This window comes from Pecten maximus, chromosome 15 (genome assembly GCF_902652985.1).
Source record: "Pecten maximus chromosome 15, xPecMax1.1, whole genome shotgun sequence".
NCBI lineage: Eukaryota > Metazoa > Mollusca > Bivalvia > Pectinida > Pectinidae > Pecten > Pecten maximus.
The window spans coordinates 38,047,924-38,064,100 of record NC_047029.1 but is presented as its reverse complement, the minus strand read 5'-3'; the positions used below and the strand labels follow the sequence as shown (position 1 = coordinate 38,064,100).

The 16,177-nt window shown below is 37.2% G+C and overlaps 1 protein-coding gene across 3 annotated transcripts in view; it reads left to right on the top strand.

Moving 5' to 3' along the window:
- Positions 1-16,177, top strand: part of LOC117343839 (calcitonin receptor-like) — a 118,653-nt gene that overhangs the window by 72,645 nt on the left and 29,831 nt on the right. For all 3 annotated transcript variants that reach the window (XM_033906372.1, XM_033906371.1, XM_033906373.1), the window contains exons 3-6: positions 3,596-4,040; positions 4,529-4,620; positions 12,588-12,679; positions 14,587-14,740. In XM_033906372.1, the coding sequence (XP_033762263.1) occupies positions 3,596-4,040; positions 4,529-4,620; positions 12,588-12,679; positions 14,587-14,740 (783 nt within the window). The remainder of the gene's footprint in view (positions 1-3,595; positions 4,041-4,528; positions 4,621-12,587; positions 12,680-14,586; positions 14,741-16,177) is intronic.

Genomic DNA, 16,177 nt, shown 5'->3' with positions numbered 1-16,177 from the left:
ATTTGTTACTTGTTCTAAATAACTGAGTGGAAATGTGACACAATTCGGTCTGGAACATTGTTATGCGAAGGATATCTTCTTGTTAAAGAATGACAAGTAAGAAAATACTTACAATTTAACTTAAATGAAAGTATTTTGTAATGATTACTGAAATATCTCGGTGAGCGATGCAGGTGATATGGGCCTTTTTTTCTCGTTCACCAAATCTAACTGTTTGATCTTTCAAACAATAGAGCATAACGTGAGTTCTTGAAATCTTGAATCTTGAATTTCCTTAGATGCTAGATTCATGTTACAAGGTTGATATTCAACTTTTTTATCTGGTTCGATTTAAAAATATTTCCACGATGACGGGGTATGCCCTTATAATATCGAGCTCACAAACAACAATCATATTTTAAGTCAAACACTAGTTGATTGGCAAAGTTATGATAAGTATAACTATCTACCTGCTATCTATCAATCGGTATAACCGGTTAACCATTGACAATATGTACACTAGTTTCCTTAATTTATTTTTGTGTTTGTTGAGTCTTTGACAAAAAGTTTTCTGTCGATTTCTTCCTGGACGTCTTCCATATTGCTAAATTGTCACAAAACGTCACATGAGGCGTTTTGATTTGGTGTTAGTAAATGGTTGGGGAATTCATCCAGCCTATTCCTGATAGTGGGCTACTTCATTATTTTATTTATAGAACGAGGACTGTAACATATTTAAATTTCAGGACTAGAAATTAACGCCAGTCGTATAATAATATTGCATACGGTTTGATCATTCATCCTTATCCCTCGAACGTTTTCAAAAAGAGGCTGCAGCATCTCACAACAGCTGATGGTTTCTACGGTTTAATCGTATACAGTACTTATTGCTGAAGACACGTAAAGGCGTCATATCAAACAACAAACTGATCAAATGATTTCATAAACAATGTAAATATACACATCCATATAGGAATATACACATGCTACACAGGTAAAAAGCACCTTAAAATATCAATTATTTTATATTTTAAAACAAAATAATGAATTTAACTTCCTAATAGAGCTGTTTTTAATTTCAGAAAGGAAATAAAAAGAACCAAATTTTACGCTACAAAACAAATGTAACAAAGTGGCAGGTGCGTCAGCCTCATGATTCGATCAATTTCGTATTTCTGGATATTGAACAATTAAAAAAAAAATTCATGCGATACTGATCCCATAATGCATAAGAAGTTCGACTAGACATGATTACGACAAACTTCGGGGTAATAGAGTGCAACAACGAAACAACAATAAACAGTCTTGAAAAGCAGAGTTGAATAACATTTCTCCAATATGATATGATTGCAACAGTGCTTTGATGTGTGTCTGGCGGCGGCGGCCCCACAGTAATAGACTACTAATATGGAGTTGAATATATGAATATATTTAGTCATTAACGAGCAGCTGGGTGCGGGTGCGCCATATGTATTATCATATCTGCCTGGTGCACTATAATCACGGTTTTGAACCACGTCAACGTTTGTTGTTTCAACAGCAACCATCGAACTAATATAGGCACACAAACATGTTCACGTGAGTGCAAATCTGTGACAGTGTAATTTGTTTTATTCATGATCAGTACAGAAAAACCAAATCCTCATCTGACAACTTTAGTTTCTTATCTTATTTTATTTTCAATTATGCAAAGTAATTCCCTGATAGGTACCTACCAGTCGTCTAATATTTACATATATTGGTATACTGTTAGTATAAAATATAATATTTACAAATATTGGTATACTGTCAGTATAAACTCGAATATTCCTAGAAAGTGGTATACTGTTAGTATAAACTCTAACATTCCCAGAAAGTGGTATACTGTCAGTATAAACTCGAATATTCCCAGAAAGTGGTATACTGTCAGTATAAACTCGAATATTCCCAGAAAGTGGTATACTGTCAGTATAAACTCTAATATCTATAAATAGTGGTATACTGTCAGTATAAACTCTAATATCTACAAATAGTGGTATACTGTTAGTATAAACTCTAATATTACAGATATTGGTATACTGTACGTTTAAACTCGAATTTTACAGATAGTGGTATACTGACAGTATAAACTTAATTAAAATAAACAAAACGCAATTGAGCTCTATTTTTCGATAGCATCATTAGATCACGTGCAGTTAGGAGCCATATGCGCATGATCACACGACCCGAATTCCACAGCATTAATATACCACAGGGGAATGTAGATATTGTCGTTGAATTTCATATATTTCTTTGCAAAAATAAAGTAAATGAGCTCTTAGTTGATGAATGAGATTCACGTAGGAAGAGAATGAAGTTTACTGACACAAAATTGTAGTTACACAACTGACTAGCATGGTTTAAACTATCTGATGACTTTTAAAACCTCCTCGTTATGTTTGTGTGGTAAATGTTCCGGAGCATTATGATACAGATGCTAAGTATTAATTAAATTTAAGCCATTCATGTCACAAGATCGTCAACGAAAGAGATTATGTACGCCCCAGAGTAAAAGAATTCCAATCAAACCATTCTTTCATCTCATTTAAACAAAATACATACATGTATGTATACGTCTCGATGCATTATCTGTTTTATTAACAATATCACCTTTTTGACAAAAATGCAATATTATGATGCATTTGATTTGATAGAACAATAACTTACCTTATCTGGTTTATTACCCAAGTAAATATGCCTCAATGTAAGTTTCGATATAGCCATTTGTCTGATAAAACTGACGCATCCGTGTAATTAAGATAAATTTCTTATCTAAACGGTTCTATATCCTCGGTTTTCATGACAACGGGTCAAATAGCCAATCATAGTTGCTGTTGCAGATGCAAATATAGTTGTAATTCACAGACGTTTATGCACTAAGAAAAAGAGTTTTATATAAAAGAAACTGAAAACTATGCATTTGTTGAATACAGGCTATGTATAAAAAACACACTATCACACAATGCTAGATCATAATGTGGAATGGGAACCGGCTAAAGTTGTATGGTAATAAAGGAAACCATGCTTTTTCATAATATAAACCATGTTTTATCCCTTTCTCCTTAACTTGTACGTGATAAGACGGACTTTTTTAGGTCTCACACAACTAATTATTTCACTATATATTAATACCAATAACGCCACCCCCTCTATCGCTCATTTGAAATCAAAACGACCTTTAAATAATATCAAATTAAAATTTGAAGATTTCACTAACTGACAAATGGTTTGACTGGATAGGGAAATTAGCATCTAAGAGCAGTCCAGTGCTTGGAAATATTCACAGTGAACTGGGGAACCCCTATCTTGTGAATTTCTGCCTTTTTTTTAAACCTGGAATCCTACATCAATCTATTTCCAGTAGGAGTGTATTTTTTTTTTATTTTCGAACTCTCAAGACCCTAATCTTTATTTTCTCATATAGAATGTACCCAGGTCATGTGTCATTTACTCAGTAAAAACCTAAGAAACATATTTTATTCGGGGACTTGATTCTCGTGAAACAGGAGTTAATTTGGTGCGTTAGAGGCCTGATTAGTGAGCGATATTTGCCTATGATATACCGTAATAAATCGTATTTTATTTGATTCACTTACAGATGTTGACAGCGGCTGTGACAGGAGAGGAGCGCACGTGTCATTACAAGTTCGGGGCATATCATCCACAAATATATGACATGTTTACCTGCGCCTGGTGTTACACATTCTTATTTCCAAAACGAGGTTTAACAGCACATCCGGGACATCCGTTTCTTTTCTTGACGTCAGAGACGGGTAGAATACAGGCTCGGTTCAATCCAGACGCTAAGAATGAGACTGCTAGAGCTGATATATGTCGGACCTTGACTGACGAACAGTGTCAGAGGTGGCAGTCATGCTGTAACGCCGCGCATGAGTGTTGTGAGAAACAGCTCTCACTTCCGCCTCCGGATAATTCAACCTGCCAATCTACATGGGACGGATATGGTTGCTGGGATAAAAAAGCGCCCTCAACAGTCAACTATATAAACTGTCCCCTGTACATGTCCTATTCCATCCCAACGCGTGAGTCTTCGACACCGAGTATTTGTATTATATATCTAACACATTTATTACACCTTTAACCAAATTTTTATTAGTTACCAATATGTATTTTGTTCATTTAACACATTCTACATTACCGATTACAGCTGCATTTGGAAACGTTAAACAGTATACATGTATACAAAGCCATATTTCTGTTATTATCATTTTTTTATTTATTCATTTATATATTTATTTATTTATTTATTTATTCATTTATTTATTCATTTATTTATTTGTATATAATCTATTAATATTAACAACATACACAATCACGGATTGGAAGATGAAGAACTTTAACTTGTTGCACATGACTTAATGCGAGAGACTAATATAAAACAAGTATATTGCTTTAAAGAAGCCGTAGACGTATTTTACAGTACTTGTTACCATGAGAGAAAGCTAGCGAGGTGCATCAACAGAGACGAGTACTTCTGCAAACTTGATGTGTCAATGTTCTTTCGTTACAGGGCAAGCAGAGAAGGTATGTCTACCGAATACTACATGGCTGATGAAGAAAGGCATGTACTGGACGGATTATACTCAGTGTTCCAATTACAAAGTAAGTTCATACATCCAGCAAAATTACCAATCGGCTTCTCCGCAAAACGAATTTCATGAAAATACATGAGAACGCTCGTTTGGAAAGTATACAATTACAATAATATCATTCGATAAAGAAGAGGATGTTCGTTCATCCTGTGTGGTGGAGTAGAAAAAACGATCAAAATAAATTGATATTGATATTCCGCTGGAAACTGATCGTAAGATCAATTTCCTGTGATAACATGTGATAATACCAGGTTTAATGCGTCTAGCAGCAATGAACTTGTTCGCCAATACAATTTGTACTTATACTACTGATACATTCGTTTTTGTGACCGTCATTTTGAAGTGAGTGCAATAGAGCCGTACAAAACTACTTTGTAACCCCTCAGTCAAGATATTGGGTGTATTGAAAGCATTTCCCACTACAGTAACATTGCGTCCGGTTCATACCATAAGTTGGTAAAACTTTTGTTTCTTTAAAACTGAACTAGTATCATATTTCCAAAGAATATTTCTCACCAATCAAAGTATTCGCCAATGTGAATCTTCTTAAGTACCAAACACGTTGTCTGGTATAGTGAATACCAAAATATGACATACTGGGGGCGTCTTTTAAATTCGAGATATCTCGTAGTTTTTAGCTCACCTGGACCGAAGGTCCGGTGAGCTTATGCCATGGCGCAGCGTCCGTCGTCCGTCGTCCGTCGTCCGTCGTCCGTCGTCCGTCCCTCCGTCCGTCCGTCCGTCAACATTTGCTTCAAATCGCTACTAGTCATAAAGTTCTTATTGGATTTTGACCAAATTTGGCCAGAAACATCCTTGGCAGAATGGGAACAGATTTTGCATAAATGGTGGCTCTGACCCCCGAGGGGCCAAAGGGGCGGGGCCCAATAGGGGAAATAGAGGTAATTCCTTTAAATCGCTACTTGTCATAAAGTTATGAATGGATTTCAACCCAATTTGGTCAGAAACATCCTTGGGGGAAGGGGAAAAGATTTTGCATAAATGGTGATTCTGACCCCCGAGGGGCCAAAGGGGCGGGGCCCAATATGGGAAATAGAGGTAATTCCTCTAAATCTCTACTTGTCATAAAGTTATGAATGGATTTGAACTCAATTTGGTCAGAAACCTCCTTGGGGGAAGGGGAAAAGATTTTGCATAAATGGTGGCTCTGACCCCCGAGGGGCCAAAGGGGCGGGGCCCAATAGGGGAAATTAAGATAATTCCTTTAAATCGCTACTTGTCATAAAGTTATGAATGGATTTCAACCCAATTTGGTCAGAAACATCCTTGGGGGAAGGGGAAGAGATTTTGCATAAATGGTGGCTCTGACCCCCGAGGGGCCAAAGGGGCGGGGCCCAATAGGGGAAATAGAGGTAATTCCTTTAAATCGCTACTAGTCATAAAGTTATGAATGGATTTGAACCCAATTTGGTCAGAAACCTCCTTGGGGGAAGGGGAAAAGATTTTGCATAAATGGTGGCTCTGACTCCCGAGGGGCCAAAGGGGCGGGGCCCAATAGGGGAAATAGAGGTAATTCCTTTAAATCGCTACTTGTCATAAAGTTATGAATGGATTTCAACCCAATTTGGTCAGAAACATCCTTGGGGGAAGGGGAACAGATTTTGCATAAATGGTGATTCTGACCCCCGAGGGGCCAAAGGGGCGGGGCCAAATATGGGAAATAGAGGTAATTCCTCTAAATCTCTACTTGTCATAAAGTTATGAATGGATTTGAACCCAATTTGGTCAGAAACCTCCTTGGGGGAAGGGGAAAAGATTTTGCATAAATGGTGGCTCTGACCCCCGAGGGGCCAAAGGGGCGGGGCCCAATAGGGGAAATTAAGGTAATTCCTTTAAATCGCTACTTGTCATAAAGTTATGAATGGATTTCAACCCAATTTGGTCAGAAACATCCTTGGGGGAAGGGGAAGAGATTTTGCATAAATGGTGGCTCTGACCCCCGAGGGGCCAAAGGGGCGGGGCCCAATAGGGGTAAATAGAGGTAATTCCTTTAAATCGCTACTAGTCATAAAGTTATGAATGGATTTGAACCCAATTTGGTCAGAAACCTCCTTGGGGGAAGGGGAAAAGATTTTGCATAAATGGTGGCTCTGACTCCCGAGGGGCCAAAGGGGCGGGGCCCAATAGGGGAAATAGAGGTAATTCCTTTAAATCGCTACTTGTCATAAAGTTATGAATGGATTTCAACCCAATTTGGTCAGAAACATCCTTGGGGGAAGGGGAACAGATTTTGCATAAATGGTGATTCTGACCCCCGAGGGGCCAAAGGGGCGGGGCCAAATATGGGAAATAGAGGTAATTCCTCTAAATCTCTACTTGTCATAAAGTTATGAATGGATTTGAACCCAATTTGGTCAGAAACCTCCTTGGGGGAAGGGGAAAAGATTTTGCATAAATGGTGGCTCTGACCCCCGAGGGGCCAAAGGGGCGGGGCCCAATAGGGGAAATTAAGGTAATTCCTTTAAATCGCTACTTGTCATAAAGTTATGAATGGATTTCAACCCAATTTGGTCAGAAACATCCTTGGGGGAAGGGGAAGAGATTTTGCATAAATGGTGGCTCTGACCCCCGAGGGGCCAAAGGGGCGGGGCCCAATAGGGGTAATAGAGGTAATTCCTTTAAATCACTACTAGTCATAAAGTTATGAATGGATTTGAACCCAATTTGGTCAGAAACATCCTTGGGGGAAGGGGAAAAGATTTTGTATAAATGGTGGCTCTGACCCCCGAGGGGCCAAAGGGGCGGGGCCCAATAAGGGAAATTAAGGTAATTCCTTTAAATCGCTACTTGTCATAAAGTTATGAATGGATTTGAACCCAAGTTGGTCAGAGATATCTTATCAGACCTTAGAGAGTCTGGACTTCATTAATCTTTAAAGCAGTTGGGATTCCCACACTATAACCATATATAGCATTGTTAGAATTTTACAAATAAAACAACTTGAATATTTCAACATTTGGTCTAATCCAACCAGGTGAGCGATACAGGCCCCATGGGCCTCTTGTTTTTTATTTGAAAACTGTTTCATTAAAACAATGATTTGACAGGAATCGGACAACAGATTGCCTCTACTAGTCTCTCCCTTGGGATCGAGTCTAAACAATAATAATCATTAGCATAGTAGCGCTGGGTTAGACCTTGAAGAATACTTCATTTTTAGATAAACGAATATTCAAAAACGTATCTATGGTTATTAAAAATACACACAAATATATTTTGATATGTGTCCATATATATCACGAACATGTATATTAATGATGCCAATTCAGCATGCATATGCTTTACAATAAAATAAAATATCAATATCGAACAACTACACTTAAATATGTGAAACAAAGATATCTATGGTCTCCATTACAACCAATGAGGTCTATAGTTTGCCCTCCCATCCCTGTTGTTATTTTTGTCCTTCCTTCCCTGTTATTATTTTTGTCCTTCCTTCCTCGTGGTTATGTTTGTCCTTCCCTCCCTGTGGTTATTGTGTCCTTCCCTCCCTGTGGTTATTGTGTCCTTCCCTCCCTGTGGTTATTGTGTCCTTCCTTCCCTGTGGTTATTGTGTCCTTCCTTCCTCGTGGTTATGTTTGTCCTTCCCTCCCTGTGGTTATTGTGTCCTTCCTTCCCTGTGGTTATTGTGTCCTTCCTTCCCCGTGGTTATTGTGTCCTTCCTTCCCTGTGGTTATTTTTGTCCTTCCTTCCCCGTGGTTATGTTTGTCCTTCCTTCCCTGTTGTTATATTTGCCCTTCCTTCCCCATGGTTATTGTGTCCTTCCTTCCCCGTGGTTATTTTTGTCCTTCCTTCCCCGTGGTTATTTTTTCTTTCCTTCCCCGTGGTTATTTTTGTCCTTCCTTCCCCGTGGTTATTTTTGTCCTTCCTTCCCCGTGGTTATTTTTTCTTTCCTTCCCCGTGGTTATTTTTGTCCTTCCTTCCCCGTGGTTATTTTTGTCCTTCCTTCCCTGTGGTTATTTTTTCTTTCCTTCCCCGTGGTTATTGTGTCCTTCCTTCCCCATGGTTATTTTTGTCCTTCCTTCCCCGTGGTTATTTTTGTCCTTCCTTCCCCATGGTTATTTTTGTCCTTCCTTCCCTGTGGTTATTGTGTCCTTCCTTCCCCGTGGTTATTTTTGTCCTTCCTTCCCCGTGGTTATTATGTCCTTCCTTCCCCATGGTTATTTTTGTCCTTCCCTTCCCATGGTTATATTTGTCCTTCCTTCCCCGTGGTTATTGTGTCCTTCCATCCCCGTGGTTATTTTTGTCCTTCCTTCCCCATGGTTATATTTGTCCTTCCTTCCCCGTGGTTATTTTTGTCCTTCCTTCCCCGTGGTTATTTTTGTCCTTCCTTCCCCGTGGTTATTTTTGTCCTTCCTTCCCCGTGGTTATTTTTGTCCTTCCTTCCCTGTTATTATTTTTCCTTTCCATCCTTGTGGTTATTTTTGTCCTTCCTCCCCTATTATTATTTTTCCTTTCCATCCTTGTGGTTATGTTCGTGGTTAGTTTGTTTTTTCCCTTCCCTGTCGTTATTTTGTCCTCCTGTCACTAAGGTTTGCTTTCCTCTGCTGTCCTATTCAACATTCATCATAATGGTCCGACTGTTGCGGGGATGCACTCATTTTACTGTCCAAACAAACGTTCAATGTTAAGCATGTGCCTCATAAATATACAGTCGTCTCCATAAATAGCTATTTTAGATCTTTTTCTGACATATATACAAACACAAAACATATATCCTAGCTTTATCTAACGATGTAATGGACGTGGTTCTCAATTCACAGTCAGACTGGTTATATAGTTTTTCGTATCTAGCTGTGATAGGCTACGTAGACCACAAGACAATGCCACATTGTCATTAGTAATCTATCGTATCCAACAAAGACCACTGTCAAATCATCAATATCAATTGGAAGTCCGACCGCAGCTGTTTGTCTGGGAGTGGTCAAATTCAAACAAATCGAATCTATGTAACTAGGTTAGTGTGCCGAGGCTGTGTATTCATGTGAAATCTGAATGTAGATTATATACGCGTAACTAATTTAGTGTTTTAGGCTGACAATTCCCATACAAAGAAATTGTTGGACTGTATCGTTTACTTGCCCTCTCTGCTGCATACTAAATATTAGAGTGACCATTTCATTTGTTAAACTTATGCGTGCGCTTGACCGTAGCTGCAAAACAATTATGGTGTATATGTGTACCAAGTCATCCGATACCCAGTGACACGTAATTGTCCGATTTAGCCAATACCTAGCCAGTTTGAACTAACCAATATAACCAATACCTAACCAAAAGTAACTACTCGAAATATTCAATAGCCATCCAAAAGCAATTCTCAGTTTTAGACGAATACCAAGCAAAAACTAGCTACATAGTTTTATCCGATACCCAGCGAAAGTATTTTCACGGATTTAAAAATCAGCTACTCGGTTTTAGCCCCTGCCGAGCCAAAAGTATCTGCACCGGTTTAGCCAATATTTAGTCAAAAGTAGCTATTTGGTTTTAGTCAATAGCAAGCCAAAAACATCTACGAGGTTTTAGCCAATACCTTATTAAACGTAACTACGTGGCTTAGCCAATGCCAACCCTAAAACAAGTACATTATGTACCTAGTTTAGTCAATACCCAGTCAAAAATAGCTACCCAGTTTAGCCATTATCCAACCAAAGTAGCTGTCGAGTTGTAGTTCCAATGTACACCTAGAGAACAGCTGCCAGTATAATGTGAGCAGGTAGGAAGCCATGCTACCCTGTCTAGTTATTATGACGACACTGTTTATGGAATCGTCCGTTAGTTACCCCATCCTCCGTGGAATCTGTCTTTTAAATGACCGATACTATTGCGTATACGGGAAAAACATTCAAAAAGACAATTCTGAACAATTTGCTCGCCTTAGGAGGAAATAATATCTCCACGACACGCCAGGGCCTCTCCTGTAGCAGCCAACGGGAGTATAATCTGTCTCGAATGCCTTAAATGGCATTATTATTCCGATTCTACTTTGCCAATTTTCTTATATCGAGACTGGATTGTACTACTATTTCCAAAGAAGTAACCTATAGCCGCTGGCAGAACATTTTTCTTTGTGTGTCGTCTCGTTGAATCCCTGCTGACCATGCATCGCCTTCCCGTCAGGACCAGAAAAACGATATCTTCCTCTTGGTATGGGTCAGAAACAGCTTGATTGCTCATGATCATCTGCCAATGTCATCCCAACCAGAAAACTCTTATTAGTGGTGAACAATGTCCGCTGTTTTAGGCAGTTAGTATTAATTTCCGATAGGGACACTTCATTGCACTTTTCTAAACTCCTCACCTATGTCACCTATAAATAACCGACATAATGGATTCCTCGGACTGTTCGCTGTTGAATCAGATGGTCATGACAGAACGGACAGAATTCTCTGACATCAGCTTGGTATCCCCTTTAACTAAGAAAATGTCTTCTTTTTTTATATTTTTTCCAATAGTAGCTTCCATACTTTTTGAAAAGGGGCTGTTTTTTATTGACATCCCACTAAAACAACATAATTTGGACCTTGTACATTAAATGTTAAACGTCTAACATACTGTAGTAAAATGGCAAATATTTCATATACTAACTGGGTTCTGGATGTTCAGTTTTTAACACACAGAGCCTAAATATTTATTTCGTGACATAATTTTGATTTCGATTGTTGTGATTCAAAAACGTAATAGGTTTTTAATGGTTCCATGCTGTAAGTAATATGTTTTGTGTATTGGTACACTGGTGGTGAATGATTATGTACATTATGTGTAATAACCATGTACCATAATGATGTTATAGATATGACTATGTACATTATATATAATAACCATGTACCATAATGATGTTATAGGTATGACTATGTACATTGTGTATTATAATCTTGTGCCTTGTTCACGGGTGATCAGGACTGTTTGATATTGACATCCCACTAAAACAACATATTTTGGACCTGTACATTAAATGTTAAACGGCTAACATACTGTAGTAAAATGGCAATAATTTACAATTAAAACAGACATGTTTACACCAGGGACAAAAGTCATGAAACAGTGATGAAATACACATCACGCACACATTTACGCTATTGTGATGGCTGTTATTATACTGTATAAGGGGATCATAATAGACCAGTTCGTAGCTGACAAACTTTATCCGTATGTTATGTATTCGCGGATGTTCCTTATAACTGACGATGACTTGTACGAACATCATAATAAATGCCTCTGAATTATACTCAGTCAATACCATGTTGATCTGTTTCGTAGTTATTCCTCCCAAATGACCACTCGTCATTTTCAGCAATCACGTGGGGAAAACACAAAAATAAATCCCGAAACAAATCTCCGTACAAGAAAACAATTATAACATAAACGTTAAATAATCGAAATTCCTTTGGACAGTTAAAATTGTCATTTATGGTACAATATTGTTATAGATTGTCCAAATAACTACCCAATGCCATACCATGTCATACTATTATGTCATATTTTTCGTAGGACGTATATATATGCCATTGAAATGTTCTTTTTTAAGAACGCCGATGTGGCGAAGCGGTATAAGCTGCGGGTATTTCTGGCTAGGCGATTGGGTGCCATAGATCGTGAGTTCGAGGCCCGGTCAGGTCACGAGTTATAAAGTTGTCTTCCTTCGTCATTGGTGTTACAATGTCATATAATACATATATAATAGCGCTATTGCTTCGTAAACAGAAAAACTGTATTAAGTCTATACGTGATTTTGTTTGCTTATATTCTAATAAATACTAAGCGATGCTATACGTAATAATGTGACAGTTGTGGCTATATGATATCGAAAAGAAATTAAATAATTGTACATATATATGTCACTTGCTTAAAGGCTTGTGGTATATCAGATTATTAACTCGTTTAATAAATTCCATATTGTATAGCCACTGATGTAAAACCATTTACATATAAGTAGTATCCCTATTGTTCCTACAGGATCTGAAGACCTCACTCTACCTCGGGATGGGCTGTAGTATATTCAGCGTCATCGTCCTTGTTCCCGCCATTTATATCTTCCTAAGATATAAGTAAGTATCTACAATGTTAACAAAGTAAATTGATTACAATATTCGACACAATGTACTCAATGTATGGATTGAATGTTTTGTGAGGAAACTCTACTTGTTTGTAATCTGAGAGGATATATGTACAGTACATGTATTTTTGTTGGATAATATATAGTTATTTTGTTATTATAGATGTGTCAATAAATACATATTGTCGCAAAAAAAAAATCAAAAAAATCGACACAATTATAATATTTAAACAGCTGCTAATAGGAACCTCCTCAGTGAAAGCACGTGCTATACCTGCACCCTGTACTTCAAAATGCAATGAAGCTAAATGCAGTTTAACATCAATTTTGAAATCCTGGTACAATCATTGCTTGTAAAAAAAAACCTGACACATGTTACAAAGCACTATATCATCGTCAGTCTTTCCCTTCCTGCATAGTTTAGGGAATCTGCACACACAGGTTTCGAGGTAAAGGAGAAATGCGATTTTTCCCTAAACAAGTGATTAACCTAATCCGCTTTTAAACAGCTAGGTCCTGATGTATTGTCATGGGGTTCACCATGATTCGTTACTGCCGTATTCGGTGTTAGACAAGCGGCTTTCCACCCTTGTTTTGTCCTCATTCATTACACTACTATGATACACTGTTAGTCCTATTTAGCTTATATCATTCATATTTCATAAGGTGCTATTTACGTTTCCAATTGTATACGGTTCTTTCACGTAGATTTTAAGAGTGTAAATGATCGGAAACTCAACTTAACATCGACTAAATATAGACCGAAATGTAAGTGATACGTATCAGCATCTACTGTCTGTCCCTTGGACACTTTGGAGCTAGCTCGTTATCAAAAAGGAAGTGACGTGTAGAGTATCGTTCTGGCTTAAACTCGCTGAGTTTCCTCCCTGGCCCCTCACATCTCTCCCATGAGATCTTGAAAACGGCATAAACGTAGAGTCAATATCTAGATATCGATACAGGATACTGATTTCAGAAATACTGAGAATAACTTATATAAAACCTAATATTCTGATATATCGTCAGGCTTTTAAATACAAATTATCGTGATTATGTTTTAATTTGATAGTAAATTAATAGCGAAAATATGTAAATATGATGTCATATTATCATAATGTTATAATTCACGGGCATTGCTATCTCTATTTAAGAAGAATGCGAAATGTCAATTTACAACAAAACGCTCGTTCTTAGTCCGACATCCACAAATATTTCATATACTAACTAGGTTCTGGATGTTCAGTTTTTAACACACAGAGCCTAAATAATTATTTTGTGACATAATTTTGGTTTCGAATGTTGTGATTCAAAAACGTAATAGGTTTCTTAATGGTTTCATGCTGTAAGTAATATGTTTTGGGTATTGGTACACTGGTGATGAATGAGTATGTACATTATGTGTAATAACCATGTACCATAATGATGTTATAGGTATGACTATGTACATTAGGTATAATAACCATGTACCATAAGGATGTTATATGTATGACTATGTACATTAGGTATAATAACCATGTACCATAAGGATGTTATAGGTATGACTATGTACATTGTGTATAATAACCATGTACCATAATGATGTTATAGGTATGACTTTGTACATTATGTGTAATGACCATGTGCCATAATGGTGTTATAGGTATGATTTTGTACATTATGTATAATAACCATGTACCATAATAATGTTATAGGTATGATTATGTACATTGTGTATAATAACCATGTACCATAATGATGTTATAGGTATGATTTTGTACATTATGTGTAATAACTATGTACCATAATGATGTTATAGGTATGGCTATGTACATTATGTGTAATAACCATGTGCCATAATGATGTTATAGGTATGACTATGTACATTATGTATAATAACCATGAGCAATAATGATGTTAAAGGGCACTTCGCAAGCAGCATCGGATACGACTTCATATCAACTTCTTCCTGGCGCTTCTTCTGAAGGAGGTGATGACCATATTATGGGATATGTTGGTGACGTATGACCGTGTATCGCACGAGGATGCCTTCAACACCATACTGGTACAGAACGGGGTAAGTCTATTGGCGTAGTGTTGGAATTACTGATATGCAATGTTCATGTTCATATATACTTGCACAGAATGGGCTGAGTAAACGGGTCATGTGATAGCATGTAGAGAGTGGACTGAACAAACTGGTCAGATGATAACATGAATGGTTTACAATAAAAAGTACTTGTATATAATTGACTGAGTGAACTGGTCACGTGATAACATTACTGGTACATATATAGATGTACTTCTATATAATTGACTGAGTGAACTTGTCAGGTGATAACATGACCGATATACATATACACCCTCTAGTACAGAATGAACTGAGTACACTGGTCACGTGATAGCATTACTGCTATACATTGTACATGTATTGTGACGACAACGTCAAGTTTAATTCAGGGCTGCCTGAAGGTTCATTCTTTATACCCTTTGCAGTGAACGCCATGCCATAGGTATATTGGCATGACAACTTTTCCAGTCCATTTTACTGACGCTGGAATAGTATTAATATTTATTATCGCTGTTAATGGAGGTAATGTGAGTATTTCGTTCTCTTTATAAAATCGCACTAAAAGGAACGCCTTACTTGTAAGTTGATCACTTATATGGTATACATGTGAGTTTCTCTAAAAGCTGCTAATGACATCTAAATCACACCTTGATGACGACCTATATATCATCACGTAATTCACTACTAATGTATAAATTATTATTTTCAAAAATTCAAACTTTTACCAGAAGATCTTTAATTTCAGACCATGTAATACGGCGTTTGCCCGTATGCAACGCATGAATAATACAAAACCTAAGCACATCCTTTTTTGGTTTTTTAGTTTTATGGTCGTGATATGCGTCTATTGGGTAATTGTACCAGCATTATTTGGCTCATGGGAATACAAATTCCAACGCAATTAATTTACCCCAACAGTTTTAATAATGAAATATTCATTATCTGGTTTTGCTATCAACTTAATTGCTGCGAATTTGTTCCCGAGGTTTTTGAGAAGCACAATAAACACTCTGCTTGGAAATGGTGAACTGTGACATGTATAAGATATCGAACTATGCGATAAAAATGAAATCGTTATGATATACATGTACATATATGACTTTTTGACGCAGAAAGTGTTGATTCAGTGCGCACAGGAACAGACCGAATCATGCTCTATTTGAACTTTAAGATGCGCTTGTTCGCCCCAACATGCATCTTTACGTTATAAAATGTATACAGAATTTTTTACTATCGTTCGTCCAAGTTTTTTTTAATTGATTTTTTATTCATGTTAATTTCTTTACAAGACATGCAATAACATATAGATAAACGTAAGGGGAAGCATTACATACAAAATATACTTTACATCACCATTACATTCTCCCTGGTGGTATAAAAATATATAACGATATACAAAATGTATTATATTAACTAAATCAGGCAGTTGAATTTAGTATCAAC